This window comes from Centrocercus urophasianus, unplaced genomic scaffold (assembly GCF_019232065.1).
Source record: "Centrocercus urophasianus isolate 14NV4802_14NV808 unplaced genomic scaffold, USGS_Curo_1.0 seq_256, whole genome shotgun sequence".
Lineage (NCBI taxonomy): Eukaryota > Metazoa > Chordata > Aves > Galliformes > Phasianidae > Centrocercus > Centrocercus urophasianus.
In genome coordinates, this window is record NW_024884818.1 from 1 (window position 1) to 17,123 (window position 17,123).

Genomic DNA, 17,123 nt, shown 5'->3' on the forward strand with positions numbered 1-17,123 from the left:
GGGGGGCGGGGCGCGGGGGGGAGTCCTGGTACCTGGCGCTGCTGGGCCTGGCCGAGCACTTCCGCACCTCCAGCCCGCCCAAGGTCCGGCTGTGCGTGCACTGCCTGCAGGCCGTGCTGCCCCGCAAGCCCCCGGCCCGCATGGAGGCCCGCACGCACCTCCAGCTCGGCTCCGTGCTCTACCACCACACCCGGAACGGGGAGCAGGCCCGGGGGCACCTGGAGAAAGCGGTGAGCGGGGGGGCCGCGGGGGGCGGGGCGCTGCGGGGCGCTGGGCTCTGAGCGCTGAGCTGACCGCCGTGTTCTCTTGCAGTGGCTGATCTCGCAGCAGGTATCCTTTGGTGTCCGCCTGAAGTCGCCCCAGATGAGGCCCGGCGCTGGGACGGGGAGCGAGTCCCGAGTTCTTTAACGTCCTCGTGCGGCTGCGGGCTGCTTTCTTAACGCATGTGTTACAGTAAGGATTGGGGGTGCCGCTTTGAGTTTTTACTTAACTCAGATGTTGTCAGATCCCGCAGTTTGAGGACGTGAAGTTCGAGGCAGCCAGCCTGCTGTCCGAGCTGTACTGCCAGGAGGTGAGTGCTGCGGTGTTGCTGGAGGCGGCACGGGGCTTCGTCTGCTGCTGTGCCTTTGCTCTCCGTGCGGGGTGCGGCTGTTATCGAAGGGGTTTGCCGGCTGTATTCTGGCCCGCATCGATGGAGAAGTGGCAGCGGGACGAGGGAGGGGTTGTTGTGCCCCTCTGCTCTGCCCTCGTGTGGCCCCACCTGGAATACTGCATCGGCTTCTGTGCCCTCAGCTCGGGAAAGCCGTGGACCTTTTGTAACACGAGGTGCTCAGAGGGCCGGAGTGCCTCTCTTACAGTGCTGGGAATAGTGGAACAGTCGTCAAAGAAGCTAAATAGTCTGATGCCTTTGAGCAGACTTATTGTTGCGTGGTCTTGGACGTTAAAAGCCTACTTGGGTTACTTTTCCTATTTTAAATTTCCTGACTTGGGAGGCTTTGGTTGAGGATCTGCATCTTGTTCAGAAGGCCGGACGGCGCTCAGGGCCTGGCTCTTGTGCTGACTTGGGTGTGTGTTTCTGTTTCAGAACTCGGTGGACACAGCGAAGCCTCTGTTACGCAAGGCCATCCAGATCTCACAGCAGACTCCATACTGGCACTGTAGGCTGCTTTTCCAACTTGCAGTGAGTGACGTCCTGTTGCTAATTGGGAGTTCTGTGTAGCACTGTGGCTGGAAAAATGGCTGGAAAACTGTGTTATGTGGAAGATGTTGGACACCTCTTTGTGAGGTCCTTCACCTAACGCAGGTGTTGTGGTTCTTTATTTTTTCCAGTCATCAGTGGAGAGACAGATTTGAGGGATTTAATTGCTCTTTTGGGGTGCTCTGTGAAAGAGGGCAGTTTCTGTGTGATGGCTTCTTAAGTCACCTCTACTTGTGTTTCCCCCCTTCCTGATGAGCTTAAACAAGCAGACCAACTTCCTTGAAAAGGAACTGCTGAGCTCCTTTATGTAGTTTGGGAACCCTGAGCAGAGCCTTTCCTATCGATTAAAGGACAAATGTTTGCTTTGCAATGAGTTAATGCCTGAGTACTCACAAGAAGCTTAAATGTTTTTTCTCGGTGCCTCCCACTGAATGGGATCCTTTCTTGGAGCTTGACATTCTTTGCTGATTTCTTTTCTGTGTGGTATTTCCTTTCTGGCTTTTGCTTGACCACAAGGGTCTGTATGTCTCACTGCCTCAGCGGTGTTCTTCTGCCCTTGTGTGGCTCTCTACCTGAGTCTGGAAAACATCTGAAATTTGGGAGATTGGAGGGAGGAAGGGCTGCTCTGCAGGCTGTGCCATCCCTTCCTCATCACCTGAGCCGTGCATTGCAGAATCCCTCTGCTCCTCCTCCTGGGAGCATTCCTTGTGTGTCTGTCTGAGGTCGGTTGTGTCTGAATCGATCCTCCCTGCTCTGCACGTACTCTCAGTAAATTGCAGCAACTTGAGGGTATGAAACCTGGCTGAGAAATTCCTTCTGAAATGTCACAGGCTTTTTCTGGAGAATGCAAAGTGCTCCTGGAAGACAAGTCCAGAGTGAGACGAAGTAATTAATGTGTCAGTTTAGCAGTTATCGCGTGTAAAACACAGAAGTAATTACATTACAAAAAAAAAAAAGGATTATTAGACTCATTAAGGAACGCTGACCTTTTCTGGCCTCTTTTCATTTCAGCAACTACATACTCTTGAAAAAGATTTGGTATCTGCGTGTGACCTTTTGGGAGTGGGAGCAGAGTATGCCCGGGTGGTGGGGTCAGAGTATACCAGGTGAGTTCCTCCCAGCTGTGGTTTGTTCCTTCTCTCAAGTGATGTTTTGGGTTGTTCTTATTTGGATTTGTTCTCCTCTGTTCTCCTCCGTTCTCCTCTTCTGTTCTATCTGTGAGTAAATTAGAGATGTGGGCTCTGATTGCCACGAGGGTTTTACAGGCAAACCAATATTTCTGAGTGCTCTCTTAGATCTGAGAGTTTGTTCAGCTCTAATTTTCCTGTGAAAATCAATGATGTCTGCTAAGACCTGGCTTTTTGTTGTTGTTGTTTTCCGTACTGAACTTTGTTTACTGTCTTTATCAGCAAAAGATTTTCCATTAGCCTTGCTTTGACCTTAGCAGCTACTGCAGCTGGGATGGTCTGAGGGCACAAAGCTGAGAGGTTGGCTTTGTGGCTCCTGGTGCTGGGATCGAACCTTGCCATCTGGCTTTTAAATGTGGGGGGGTTTTAGGGGGTATCTTGTGTTTCCTTTGGATTATGACCTTATTTTGTTTCATTTCAGAGCACTGTTTCTGCTAAGCAAGGGAATGGTGAGTTGGATGGGCTTCTAAATTTTTAACTAGTGTGGTACAGGCTAGAAGAGAATGCAGCTTATCTGAATGTCAGTTGGTTATTTTGAGGTATCATCTGTGCTCTGTGTGTTCTGTTCATGTGAGCACAGAACTGAGTGGGCCCAGAATAAGCCTCAAGTCTGTAGGACTCTTGTGAATGGGTTCCTCTGCTTCCTGTTATAAATGATGACAAATGTGTGGTTTCTAACTGTGAATTGTCATTGGGACCCTTGGAATTCAGGATGAAAAACCTGCTTTTGCAAATAGAGGCCTTTGAGTCTAGTCTTATTGGAAAGAATGGATTTCAGTGTAACTTTGGTCTTTGAGAGTCTGAACTGCCAAGCACAGCATTGATTTGTGTTTCGAATTGCAGCTCCTTCTGATGGAACGGAAGCTGCAGGAGGTGCACCCTCTCCTTACCCTGTGTGGGCAGATAGTTGAAAATTGGCAAGGAAACCCCATCCAGAAGGAGTCGTTGCGTGTGTTCTTCTTAGTCCTGCAGGTCACACATTACCTGGATGCCGGGCAGGTGCGTGCAGAGTGCGAGAGCTGGGCCTGACTTGAGTTCATGAGTGTGGATTATTCGTTGCTTGGCAGGTTTTCTCAGCTCAGTGAGCGTTCAGGTGAGAGTGGGATGCAGAGCTGTGTCTGAAGTGCATCATCTTGTGCAGGTGAAGAGTGTGAAGCCGTGTCTGAAGCAGCTTCAGCAGTGCATTCAGACCATATCCACGCTACACGATGATGAGATTCTGCCCAGCAACCCTGCGGATCTCTTTCACTGGCTGCCCAAGGAACACATGTGTGTGCTTGTCTACTTGGTGAGCAGCTCTTTTTCACTTCGTGCAGATTGCTGATTCATGAGGAATTGCTTAAAAGTGGTCTGAAAGCAGCAGTGATTGATTCTGCAAAGCAGGCGCTGCTTTGCATTGCGCTGACAGTTTGATTCTGACACAGCATCTGTGAGAAAATTGCTTTCAGTGACGTCAGTGTTTGAAAAGACTGTGTGAGAAACCTGGGAGCTGGAATGAAGCTTCGTTAATATCGAGCCAGATAATTCTAGGGGAAGGTTTGATTTTATGTTGGCTTATTTTTATCAACAGAAGAGCAAACTTGACTTCACCTTCCTGAAACTGGTTGCCCCACTTCTTGCATGTCGTTTTGTTCTTAATTGATATAAAGCCTTAGCTTAAAATGATGAGTGCCTGAGGAGTTGTGTGAATGCTTACAGCTCTCCTCTGCAAAGGAAATGTTTTGTAATCTTTCCTGTGTCCCCTGGCAGGTGACAGTGATGCATTCCATGCAAGCAGGGTACCTGGAGAAGGCTCAGAAGTACACAGACAAAGCACTCATGCAGCTGGAGAAGCTAAAAAGTAAGTATAAGGATGAGAATTTGGCTGATGCTGCAAGATTCCATTACTTGTTGCTAATTTAAATTAAAAAAGAAACCAGCGGACCTTTCCAGCTCGCTGGGACGGCCTTTCTGTCTGTTTCTGCTGTATCTGAGAACTGTGCTGGGTGGTTACTTTGGTTTTCTGAATGCAGAAATTGGAATTTGCACAAACAGCTCTTTGTGCTGAGCCACCTGCACTATAGGGAGCTGGCTGGGTGCAGGAGGGTCTGTGTGCTGTGGCTGCTCGTATTGCCTTAACTGAACTTACCAGATTCCCTTTGTTCCCTCTTCAGTGTTGGACTGCAGTCCCATCTTGTCATCTTTCCAAGTTATTTTGTTGGAACACATCATCATGTGTCGGCTGGTCACAGGACACAAAGCCACAGCGTTGCAGGAGGTAAACACAGGCTTCAACCATTTCCTTAGCTGGGGATGTGTGCAGTAATGACTTGTAAGGTTGTGTTTCAAGAAGGATTCTTGGGCTCAGATGGGGTTCCAGCAGTGCTAAGCTAACGAACGCCGTCAGGCCTGATGGCACTTGGTAATTAGCCACCTCTTAATTTGTTTCATTCACCAACGCTTCGGAGTTGCTGGTGGGGTTGACAGGTGCTGAGCAGTGGCCAGAAGTGATCCCTTCTTCCTGGTTGCAGATGGCCTGGTGTCTTTTCCCTCCATTCAGGGCTGAGGGCAGCTCTTAACTCTTCCCCTTTCATTTCCTCGTAGTGTTCCTGTCTTCCTCCTTCTCTATCTTTAAGGCTTTCTGACTTTCTGTCCTTTCTTCCTCTTAAATCAAGGGGAAAAAAGGAGGGGGACAGAGTTCTCTAATGGAAGAGCACACTGCGCTTTCTTTCTATCCTCCCAAGAGTTTTTAATTCCTGTCTGCCCCTTATTTATAGGATATGCTGCTGCATCATCTCAGCCTCTGTTGTCAGCCTTCACGTGAATGTGTTTGGGGGAAAATCAGCTAAAAGAGCAGTGCTGGGCTCTCGGTGCTCCTCGCAGGCACGTTTCCTTTGGAAGAGTTTGATTCCAGCTTTTCCATTGTGGGTCAGCACAGAATCTGAGCATTTCCGAGCAGATCTGGCATTTGTTTGCAGGTGGTGCCACCGTATGGCAGAGCTGCAGCAAAGCAGATCGTTCCAAACCAGTTCCTGTGTGTGTGTGAGTGTGGGAGGAGCGTGCACAGAGCAGCACATCCCTCAGCCCAAGGCACAGCTGGCTCTGCCATCACTGAAGAGCAGCACTGGGTCCTGGAAGCGGTCGCTTACCGAGTGCTGTGTGCGGTGCAGTGAGGTGGACAGAGGGCATACATCAAAACAGAGGAATGTCTGAAATGGGTTGTTTTTTTCCTAACAGATCTCACAAGTCTGCCAGCTCTGCCAGCAGTCTCCCAGGCTGTTTTCTAATCACGCTGCCCAGCTGCACACTCTGTTAGTAAGTGTCTGTGATGAGAGGGGAAACGTGTGACTCTTTGAGGCCCGTGCGTTGAACAGTCACCAGCTGTGAGGTCACAGTGATGCAGGCAGCAGAATTTCCTGCTGAGCAATGGAGTTTGCTTTGCTGTTTGCCTGCCCTGCTGTGGGGACTCACAGCCAGCTCTGCTGTCAGAGTCTAAAATCCCCTTTTGAAGTGTCCTGTGCCATGAGAACTGGTGGGCAGTGTAAATACACAGGAGATGCACTGCCTGTTTCTCAGAGCATGTTGTGGGAACTGGGTGTGGGGACAAATAGAAGCAGCATTGCTGTTTGAAAGTTGTAAGAAATTAAGAGCCTTTTTTCAGCCAGATATGCTGATTTCTGGGCATGCTTGCCTTCTTGGCATTCTGGGCTTGGAACAACGTGCTGTTACCTTAACAACATCATGTCTTCTACAGGGGCTCTACTGCATTTCTGTTAATTGCATGGACAATGCAGAAGCACAGTTTACTACAGCACTGAGGGTAAGGTTTTTCTTCTCACAATGTGGTGGCTGGACTTGTGATTGTGTGGGGCACCAGATAGGTGAGGCTGAAAGTCTGAAGACTGTATTAATTGCATTAGTTCAGATTTTCCTCTACTGACCAGGGTTCAGGACAGGAGAATTTGTTTGTAGCTAAAAAAATCAGGCGTCAAATCTGAGCGTTTTCTTTCTTTTTGTGTGTATTAAAGATGGGTTGAAGTAATTCTGGGCTGGGCGCTGAGGTATTTTGACTGTGCTTTGTTTCAGCTCACTACACACCAGGAGCTGTGGGCATTCATTGTGACAAACTTGGCCAGTGTGTACATCAGGGAAGGCAACCGGCACCAGGAGGTGAGCGCTCACTGCGGCCTGCCTGCAGCTCTGCACAAGTTTCCCTTTTCTGCATGGTTCCTTCCTGGTTTGACAGAATGTGGCTTTTTTTATTTACCTTCATCATCAAGACGAATCTACAGCAAACTTAATTCAAGTGTATCACTGTAAACAAATACCAGTGTGTACCAACACGAATGTTGGGGTGATACATAAATTACCTCTGCTGGAGGAAGGGTTTAACAATGGCCTTCAGGAAGGTACTTTTCTATCCACCTTTCAATAACTGAAATAAAATGCATACTGAATTTTAAACACAGACTAATGATAAATGATTCAGTCATATCAAATCTGCTTGGGTCTTTATTTATGTTTCTTTTTAAAATCAGCCTAGCTATAGGCTAACATTTTCTGATACCTGATGACATCTGAATATTTCTAACCTTTATCTAGCTGTAGAGTATATTTGCTTCAGCTAACATAGCCCAAGTTGCACATCTCTGTTCAAAAGGAGTCCAACCAATGCTCTTGAAGGCAGTCCAGGTCTAGAGATTGCAGACAGCAGCTGGAGCAGACTTGCAGCCTGTTCCCAAGAGCAGACTTTCAGTAGCACAGGGGACCTCTGGACAGTTTGCCAAGCTTTGTTTGGACTAACAAACAAATCTGAGACAGCATTTGGGTCTGGAGCAATTGAGTTAAATGACAGCTAAGGATTTTCTGAGGAAGCATGAACAGTTTATAGTCATTTTTATGACGTTTCAAAGGTCATCTCTTGTATAAAACTCGATTCTAGGACCAGAATGGACATTTTCAGTGTGTTTGTAGTGACTTGAATGTTCTGATGCGAGGTGCACCTTGTGTCAGATTCTTGCTGTCTAAAGCATCAGCTGTGTGTCAGAAGCACTGATTGTCTTTTTTCCCCTCTCACTTTGTAGCTTTACAGCTTATTGGAAAGGATAAATCCAGACCACAATTTTCCTGTGAGGTGAGAGTTCCAGAAACTGTGCTGATGTTGCACTGATGATGGTAATACTGGCTTTGTATCGGGCTTTATTCAAAGAAAACAGAATAATCCTCTTCTTTTCAAGGTAGAAGCTCTGACTGTGTGTTAAACGTTTTGTGCAGAGGTTTGGTTATGGGGCTCAATCCCTCACAACGTGCCTGTGCTGTTTGTCACTGCAGTCCCTCAGTGTCAACGTTCTGCTTTGTTTGTAGCTCCCACTGCCTTCGAGCAGCAGCTTTCTACATCCGAGGTCTGTTCTCCTTCTTCCAAGGAAGATACAACGAGGCAAAGTGAGTACGAAGCGCTGCGCCTGGAAGGTGGGGAGGAGGAAAAACCAGATCAGGATTTAAACTCAACATGGGAACCCGGAGGCTTTGCTTTCCAACCTCCTGGGTTCCCTGTAGGTTTAGCCAGCCTCCTGTTTCGCTTGAGGCAAAGACTGTTTTACATCCCTTCTGCTCTGAGAAACACTTGTGTGGTGTTCTGCAGTGGCCCATCTGAAAGAAAGGCTTTTCAAAGGGGGATGTGTTCAAATCCTTCATGCTAAATGAGAGGTGAGGTTGGGAACGGTGCATTTTTTGGGCTTTAAAGTCACCTGCAGCACACAGTTATTCCTGGGTGCTCCTATTTGCTGATGGGGTTCACTGGGTTCTTAATGACATTTCTTAAAAACCTCAGGGAAAGCGGATTTTGGTTCAACCTTCATGTTGTGCTCTGTGTTGGCAGGAGGTTTTTGCGAGAGACGCTGAAAATGTCAAATGCAGAAGATTTGAATCGATTGACAGCATGTTCCCTGGTGCTCCTGGGCCATATATTCTACGTGTTAGGGAATCACAGGGTGAGCCTTCGTGTCTCTGCTGCTACCGTGTGTCTGAGCATTGATTCGCCAAATCGGGGCGCTCCCTCGAGTTGTGTTTAGGAGTGTTTGTGTGGAGGTGCCCCACTGGGAGCTGGCAGGACATGACACCATTGGTGCACGCTGAGCAACTCTTTAACAGAGCAGCAGTGTTTGATTCCTGTTGTAGAGATGCCTGAAATCACTCAGGGGAAACAGAAGGAACAGAATGAAGGATAAGGGGTGTCATGCAGTGGGATGGTTTGGGAGGAATTGTGGGTGTGAGCTCTTCTGAATTCTCATCATATGCCAGAATGTGTGAAATATTTCTGTTATCTTGCACAGGACAGACACCATCATTCCTAGGACACAGCAAAATTCCAGACAGCTTTAGATGATGTTTGGGTTATTGTCCCGTTAAGATTTCAGCTCGCTAGCTAGCAATTAGATTAGGCAAAATTTCTGTCTCAAATTCAGCCTCTCTTCGATATATTACATATTTGCAAGGGGAAAAAATACATCTTTGATGTTGATGTCTGCTCTTCACCAGGAAAGTAATAATATGGTAGTGCCAGCCATGCAGCTTGCAAGCAAGATCCCGGATATGTCTGTGCAGCTGTGGTCTTCAGCTCTGCTGAGAGGTAAGTGAGGAAAACATGTTCAGAAGTGGCAAAGATCTGTTGCTGCTCTCTGGGGTCAGGATGGAGATGCTCATCGTGCAGACTGGGTGCCTGGCTGTGCAGAATGCTGTGACTGCATGGGAAGCACAGCCAGGCAGCATCCATGCTGTTGTCGCTTTGCTCTGACTGCAGCTCTTGCTGTAGTAAACATTTTATTAAGCTTTGCTTCTACGTGGGGGCCTTGATAAATACAGGAGACTGCTGTATCACTCATACATAAATATTGTTTAATCTGACTTACATGGGCCCCAGGATGCTTTGTTCAGATATTGACCAGCTTCTTGGCAGACTGTCAGCATTAATGCTGCAATTGATTTGCTTTCACTAGAAAATAAAGCAGTAACTCTGCCCCTTTTCCAAGAACTCACCCCACACTTTCAGTTTCCATTAAGCTGTCGTGTTTGGTGCAAGGATGGTGCTGTAAACCAAGCACTGGGCCAGGCTTATGTTCTGCTTTGCTACTGCCTGTGCTGCAAAACTGCTTCCAGGCAATTGAAATAACTCGTTTCCAAGTGGTGGCTGACATACGAAACGTGCCAGCAATGATGATGAATCTGCTGTAGATGAAAGGCTGCCCCTTGTTCAGCCATTGCTGCTCCTGTCACGGAGGCACCATTCCCATTCTGCTTTGGTTTTTTAAGAGCTTTCCCATGGAACTGCTAGATTCTCTTTTGAAGAAGAGATGCTCCATCAGGAGCAGTGGAATGCCAGCACTTGTTCACCAACAGGAGCTGTGTGTCTCAGCCCTCGCCTCTATGCTTCTTATCCCTGTTAGCTAACAATGCAATGCTTGGTGTGTTACCAGTCTGAAATCTGGCTGAGCAAACACAGGAGACAGTAGGACCTGTGTTGGGGATGGGCAGAGCAGCAGGCTGTGAGGGCCTGAAAGCAAAGGGCAACGAGGGGGGAGAATAACTCAAGTGCTGCTGTGAGGTGCGTGCTCCAAACCAGCCCTCGTTCCCACTAGATGGTGCCAGATCACAGAGTGAGAGCCTGCAGCACAGGGGCTCTGCGGGGTGAGGAGGCGCTTTCCTCCTCGTCCAATTAGTGTTATTTGAATGATTGGAAACTGAAGTAACATCGAATCCTGTGTGCTGCCAGGCCTGTTGGAAGGAGGAAGGGCTCGGGTTCTTCATTGCCCCTGCCTGTTCTGAGCGGGGTGGCCTTGATGTCTTGGCAGTTTAAATCATTCATTCATTACTGTAAGGGAAGATTCGTGTCACACAGAAGTCTGAACAGTGGTTCTCAGGGAGTAAATGAAGCTCTTGTCCTGCAGACCTGAACAAAGCCTGTGGAAACGCAATGGATGCACACGAGGCAGCACAGATGCATCAGAACTTCTCCCAGCAGCTCCTCCAGGACCACATTGAAGCCTGCAGTCTTCCAGAACACAATTTAATCACGGTAAGCAATCTTCATCTCCTGGTTATGAGCGCTGTTGAGGCAGGACAACGTGCTTTGCTTTCCTTTGATATCCCTGTGAGGTCTTTGTTTCCTCCAGTGGTTTTGTTGGCACTCCAGAACTTTCTTTTAATGCCTTTTGTAGCAGGTAGCCACTTCGTTTGGGTGAGAGCTGCTACTTTTGAAAGAAAATTAATGTATTCTCAGGTTTCATTTTAATGTTCAGATCCCCTTCTTCTAGGGAATGCTTTGAGTACTGCTCTAAGAATGGTTTCTATTGATATAATTTTAGTGTTTGTGGGTTTTCACCTTTATCTATAAATCTGAATTTCCAGCTAATGACGTTTGATGTCTGTTTAGCTGCTACCTTAAGGGGTTCCTATTTTGGTCTTCTCACTTTTAACGTTGTTCACAAATACCAAAGTGCTCTCTTATGCTGGAATTCAGCAAGGGTGAAAGATGGTCCATTCTTTTAGACCGAAATAACCTCCAAATGTGAATTTGGGAGGCGAGGAAACCTGACATCTTTTCCTAACATTCCCTTCATGGGAGGAAAAAAAGGCTTTTGCCAGGAAGAAGCAGATTGCTTTGGCTGCAGAGGGATGGTGTGCTGCAGCCCGTGTTGGTGATGCCCACAGCCTGTCCCCCTGAGCTCCGTGCTCTGCTGACTTTGTTTGCCATTGCTGGCTTACGCGTAATCCATGCTAGATTAAAAATGTGGAGGTGGAGGAGGATTAAAACCCATGAGATCTGCCTATTTCAGGAGATTTTGATAAATTTGAGAGGAAAGCATGAAACGGGTGAGAACCAGAGGCTTTTATTCACTCTGGAAACCCTACAGCTGCAGTGTAGAATGGGCTCAGAAGCATCTGAATTGAGGTCTGTCATTCGTGCAGGCCAGTTTCCCCTGCTCCGTGTGTGTGACAGAGTCCAACCTGACGCTCAGCTTGTCATGAAATCAGTGATGACCTCCATGTGTGTGGGCAGCTCCTTCCTCTGGCCTTGCTGCTGCTCCTCCCCTTCCCAGGTGGTGGCTGGAGGGTTTTCATGCTGTTTGTTATCTTGCAGTGGACAGACGGACCACCTCCCGTACAGTTCCAGGCACAGAACGGACCCACCACCAGCCTGGCCAGTCTCCTGTGAAACACAATCAGGACAGTGTGTTTAATAAGAAACAAACCAACCAACCAACAAAAAAAAAACCCAAAAAAAAAAAAAAAAAAAAAAGGAGAAAAACTCATTGCAAAATCTTTTCTTCAAAGAAAAGGCAGCAAATTCCTCTTCTAGCGAGGGCCTTGTAGGAAACTGCATAAAGACAACATACATTTCATAGACTTGCAAAGTGAGAAGGGCATTTTGAGCTACTTTTACATAACGTGTGTGAATATACAGCTAGAGTGTATATACCTACTGGTTTTAATCTGTTTTCCTCTTACTGAGAAGTAAGGTTTAGTCCAAAGGACGCTCGTTCCTTAAGCTGTTAGACTTGGGTTTTTAATTTGTCACAGAGAGTTGAGAGGACTTGCACAGTTCGGAATGCCAGCTGTACTCTAAGTGCTCAAACCTTCCCTGAGTTACAATGCATGCCAGTTTTAACATCTTCTGTGCCCTTCTGCTCCTGGGAACAACGGGATTCAATCCTGACTGGCTGTAGGTGCCCTAAAGTTCTACGCTTGGTTCTTGTTGTGCGCTGAGGGCAGAGGGATGCGGCTCTCACTTCCTTGGCATGAGCAGAGCTGCAGATCCCACGGCCTGGGGCTGTCAGCATGTGACAGTTTGTGCCACCGCTGTCCCCATCAGGGTCTCCTTTCTGTGTCCCTGCACTGCTGGTGAGGCAGAACCAGAACTGCAGCTCCTCATCTCCGCTGTTTTGTAGCGATTTGTACCAGAGGAGGAGATTTCTTCTCATTTTGGCCCAGCTTTTAGCATCCTGCAGCCTCACCAAGGCAAGGCAGTGTCTGTGCCTTAATGATTTCTACCAGTGAGGGTTCAGCTCAGCCAGGTGGTTGAAGCCAGTTCCCATAGAAGCAAGAGGGTTGCGCTTAGCAAAAAAAAGTATTTCTGTGTTAGCCCCTCTGTTTTATCTCCCTCTTTTGAGCTCCTTGGTCTCCCCGTGCCTCTGCAGCTGTCCTGAAGCAGGATAAGCGTGGCCCAAATTCCTTCAGTAGCAAACAGTACAGAAGTTGTCAATCCCATGGAGCTGTGCCAGGCTGCTGCAGTGCAGTGTAACCTTACAGGGTTCCAAGGGTCAGATAAAGGTAGGTGTTGGGTTTTTTTTTTCCCTCTCCTGGTAGCTCTGCATATTTATCACCCAGTTGAAAAAGGGAAAGGGAAAGGAATCTGTTAGCTGAGTTCCTCTGGTAGGTCTGTGTGCTTTTTTGGAGAGAGAAAGTGTTTGACCCCTCAAGGAAGACTGAACCCTGTCTCTAATGGTCCTCCTATTGGAAAACCCTTCCCCCTGTCAAGCAACAGCAAACGCAGACACCTTTTGTAATTCAAACCCTTTGGTTTTAACCACTGAATGGCATAAAAGGGACACATCCTCATCCCCTCAGTGGGGTTTTATGCTCATCCTACTGGATGTGCAGGGCAGATTCAGATCCCGTTTTCAGATTCAGATCCTGCAGAAGCTGTGTGTGTTTTAGGCGTCGTCAAATCTCCAGTAGGGAAAACATCTCCTCAGTATCGCTGTAAGGGGTTGCAGAAGGAAGTTCAGTGCTATTTTGAAGTCTGTTTTATTCCCTAAAAACTCCAAGAAGAAGGAAGGCTGTGAGGTTTGTGAGCTGCAGGGATGCATCAGACACAGGGAGGGTCTGCGCAGATGGAAGCTGCTGCTCTCGCCATGCTGTTGGTCGGGATGGAGTGTTCCCTGGCTGCCATCCACCTGAAGCTCAGCTCCTGTGAGGTGTGAGGAACGGCCGCAGCTGTGCAAGTCAGCACTCAGTGCTCTAACATTTCCCACAGTCCAATTCGGATGATACAAACTCTTTGTTTTCACTCTGCCACCCAATCTGAGGCTGTTGCTTAACCTGATAAGACGCCCATGGCAACAAGTGGCTTTAAAAGTCGGCCAGAGAAGTGCTGCTTCTATAAGGCAGTATTTAAAAAATTACCCCAACTGTAGAGAGCCGTGGTTCAGGCTGAAGTCCAGAAGAGATTTTGCAGCAGAAAAGGTCCCCCGGTGCCACACAGGAGCTGCATCTCCTGCCCTCACCTTCCTCGGGGAGCTGCGTCGCTGAGGACTGCGATTTCCGGCTCCTCGTCACACGAACCAAACTGCTCACAGCTCAAATCCCTGCTGATGTTCTCAGGAGGGAACGGAGGCCCGGAGGCAGCGGCCGTCCGCTCGCATCTGATGTCGGCGCGCTCGGGTCCTCAGCAGAGGCGCTGCCTGCGCGCGGCGGCTCAATTTGTCACGGCAGGAGGACGGAGGTGGGATCCCAGGCCGTGACTCGGCAGCTTTGCTTCGCATGCAGCGGAACTCAGGTGCAGCGGTTGAGCTGCTGCCCGCAGAGCCGCCCTCGGCCTTTCCCCATCGCATCGGAAGTCGTGTAAATTTGGAAATAGCTCGGTGATTTTCTATCTCTGAAATTCAAGTGTACATTTGTTACAATGTACAGTGCTTTTTAACTACGCTTGTATATTAAATTATTTAATAGTTTGTGCTTTTCAGTATCTTTTGTATGTAGCAGAGATTAAAACAAGGACCTCGAGACTGAAGTTCTTCCTAATTTTTGGATGCGGATGTAAAGCTGAACAGAAAACCAGAAGTTTACAGTTTACAAACAACGTTCTGTTAATTGCTCGGTCTGTCTGACTCCATTTGAACAATGTATTTCTAATCTTTCTTGTCTGATCATTTAATTCTCTATAAAAGCAAACACGAAGTCTTTTATGAACTTCTAAAAAAAAAAAAAAAAAAAATTATTCTTTTAAAGATGTAATTTAGGAAACTGTACAGTTTTTCTCTGGTATTTTTAAATGAGTAGCAAGAACTTAAACAGAAACATCTAATCACTGTTTTGTAGATAGTGTAAAAACTTATATATGTATAGAGAACGCAGTCTGAAGAACAGTGTTTGCCATTTCCTACAGAATGGGTATCAGGAAGGCCTGCGTGCATGTGAAATCAAATTCATTTTGGGGATAGGGAATTCAAAAACAGAGAAAGAAAACTCACGAGCTTTCTCTGTTGTCCCACACGTGCAAAAATGTACACTGCTAAACGAGCAGGGCCTTCAGCTGTGACGCCGCCTACAGGCGCAGCACAACATTGCTTCACTGCTTTTTTATTCAGCTTTCCACGTTTGCCAGAAGGTCGAACTGCGATAGAAAGGGTTTGGTTGTTTTCCCTCTCTGTGTCGCTGAGCTCCAGCCCACGCGGATCCCAGTCCTTTGGGACGCAGCGGTTTCTCACCGAAGCAGTGGGGACTGATGGAGGGTGGTCGAGGCTGCCTGGAACACGGAGGATTCGGGATGAAATACCATCAGTCTGTGCTCTTCTACTGTCTGTCTGAGCGACTGTATTTAATTGTTTCCTGCAGTGAACCTTTCAATGTTACGTCAGGTTTGTACAAGGTATTGTTAAGTGTTCGTAGTGCTCCATAAGTAGGATGTGTACCTTCTGCCAGTGCTCCTTTCTGAAGCTGTACATACAGTAACTCCTGTAATGAGACGGAACCGGGGGCATTCGTTTTTGCCTTTGTTTCCTCTCGTTTTCTACGTTAGAAGAATTTTTAAATAAAGTTTAATTTTCTTCTAGCAGTTGGTGAAATACTGATTCCTTCAGCCCATCTGCAGGCAGTGCTGCCCAAAGAGGGCCCTTCCCATCGCCCTGCCAGGACCTGGGCTGCCTTGCAGCTGTACCTGAGCTGCTGCCCTGGAAGGAGAACCGGAATTACCTGATGGGGGACCTGACTGCTCACCTCTGCACGCTGCTGAAGGCTGATGTGGCCAGGAAATTGCAGGGACTGCTGGAAGCTGGCAGATGTCAGGGTTACAACAAGGCTTCTGGTGGAACAGCTGGGGTTGTTATTTCTTAATTTGGTCTAAGCCAGAAGCTGTGCACTCAGGGAGGATGTCAAGTTTGATCATCACAAACGGGATCTGGTTTAAAAGTGCTTTCTGCCTCTCTAGCCCAGAACCGGAGCAGTTCAGGCAGGCATTTTCACACTTCTATCTGAAATTTAGAGCTGATCCATCTGCAGTGAAACTTTGAAGCAACATTTCGGACCTTTTGCCATACGGTCCCTTTCCAGAGCTGCTCCTCCAGCCCTTCACCTCACACCAGGTTTTGTTCCAAGCAGCCGCTCGCTTCGTGAAACTTTCACCCAAACGGCCTCGGGAAAAGTCACCGATGGAGATTTCAGATCTCTGCTTCGGCTGTCAGGGAGGTGAACGAAGATCGAGGCGTTCCTTCGGGAGACGCGGCAGCCCCAGCAGCACCTGCAGCTACGGACCGCCGGAACGGGGCTGTGAGACGGCTGGAAGGGAGCGATTTTATGGCTAAACGTAAAACTTCGGGTTTTCAAACAAAAGAGCTACGGAACGCTGCGTTCATTGCGAACGTTTGTTCGATCCTGACGCTGCCCGGAGCGCGGCGTTCGGTGCGGCGCTGCGACCGATCCGCGCGATCCAGGCGGTTCCCGGACCGCCCCTCGGACGGCGACCGAAGCCGGGCGGCCCCGACCCGCGGAGCGGAAGGGTTAAAACCGGAGGCGTGGCGGAGAGCCCGGCGGTGCCCGCGCACCCCGACCTACATCGCGGGAGGAAGCGGGATGACTCACCGGGGCCCGCCGCCGGGGCAGGGCGGGGAGCCGGGGGCGGCCGGCCCTATCGCGGGCCCCAGGCGGCGCTGCGCGGGCGGAGAAGGGCGGCGGCGCGGCTCCTCCCCGCGGGCAGCGCCTCACCTCAGCCGGCCTCGGGGGCGGCTCCACCCCGCGCCTCGCGGCCAGGCCCCGCCCCTTCCCCGCGCATTGGCTGCCGGTTTCCCACTCTCGCGGCGTCGTTTGAAGCTTATTGGTCAGCATGCCTTTCGATCATAAAATTGCCCCGCCTCATTCCTCGCGGCTTCACATTGGGGGGGGCCGGCCGAAGGCGGGTTGTGGCCACGATTGGCTGGAGGGATTGGCCACCGCGACTTCTCAATGGGGGGCCCAGCCATAAATCTTCTCTTTAAAAAAAAAAAAAAAAAAAAAAAAAGAAAAAAAAAAAGGCTAAAACCAACACTCCGCCTCCCGGGAGGAGGGGGCGGGGCGAAAGGAACAGAGGGCGGGGCGAAACTTCAAGTTTGTCCAAATCTGCCTAGCAACCGGGGTGGGCGGGAAAGGCGTCCCGAGGAGGTGACGGTTGGTGGCGCGCGCGCCACCCCGGGAGTCCCGCTCCTCCGGGGGGGGAAATGGCGAAGGGGGGGGAGAGGGCGGGAGGGAGCCCGGCGCGAGGCGGTCCCCTGCGCGCGCAGCCCCCTCCCCCGCCCGCCTCCTGTCAGTGGCCACCTGAGGGAGCCGCCTCCCCTCCCCCCACGGCCCCAGTCCGGCCCGGGCCCCGCTGAGGAGGAGAGGCGGCTCCGAGGGGGTGAGGAAGTGCGTGACAGCGGCGGAACCCCCCGGCCTGAGGGGACGGGGAGAGAGGGAGGGGGTCCCGGGGGGGCGCCCAGAGGGGTCTGAAGGGAACGGGTCGGGGAGGGGAGGGG

The 17,123-nt window shown here is 49.4% G+C and overlaps 1 protein-coding gene across 1 annotated transcript; it reads left to right on the forward strand.

Annotated features, from left to right (window-relative positions):
- Positions 1–26: 26 nt before the first annotated feature.
- Positions 27–11,891, forward strand: MAU2 (MAU2 sister chromatid cohesion factor; the record flags this gene model as incomplete). The annotated part of the gene is made up of 19 exons (XM_042826013.1): positions 27–230; positions 313–330; positions 506–571; positions 1,085–1,180; positions 2,210–2,304; positions 2,807–2,834; positions 3,229–3,384; positions 3,527–3,673; positions 4,135–4,225; positions 4,539–4,642; positions 5,602–5,679; positions 6,119–6,184; positions 6,451–6,534; positions 7,449–7,498; positions 7,729–7,806; positions 8,243–8,354; positions 8,902–8,992; positions 10,308–10,435; positions 11,501–11,891. Coding segments are annotated over 19 exons (1,767 nt in total), but the record flags the coding sequence as incomplete, so codon positions are not given.
- Between the last annotated feature and the right edge of the window lie 5,232 nt (positions 11,892–17,123).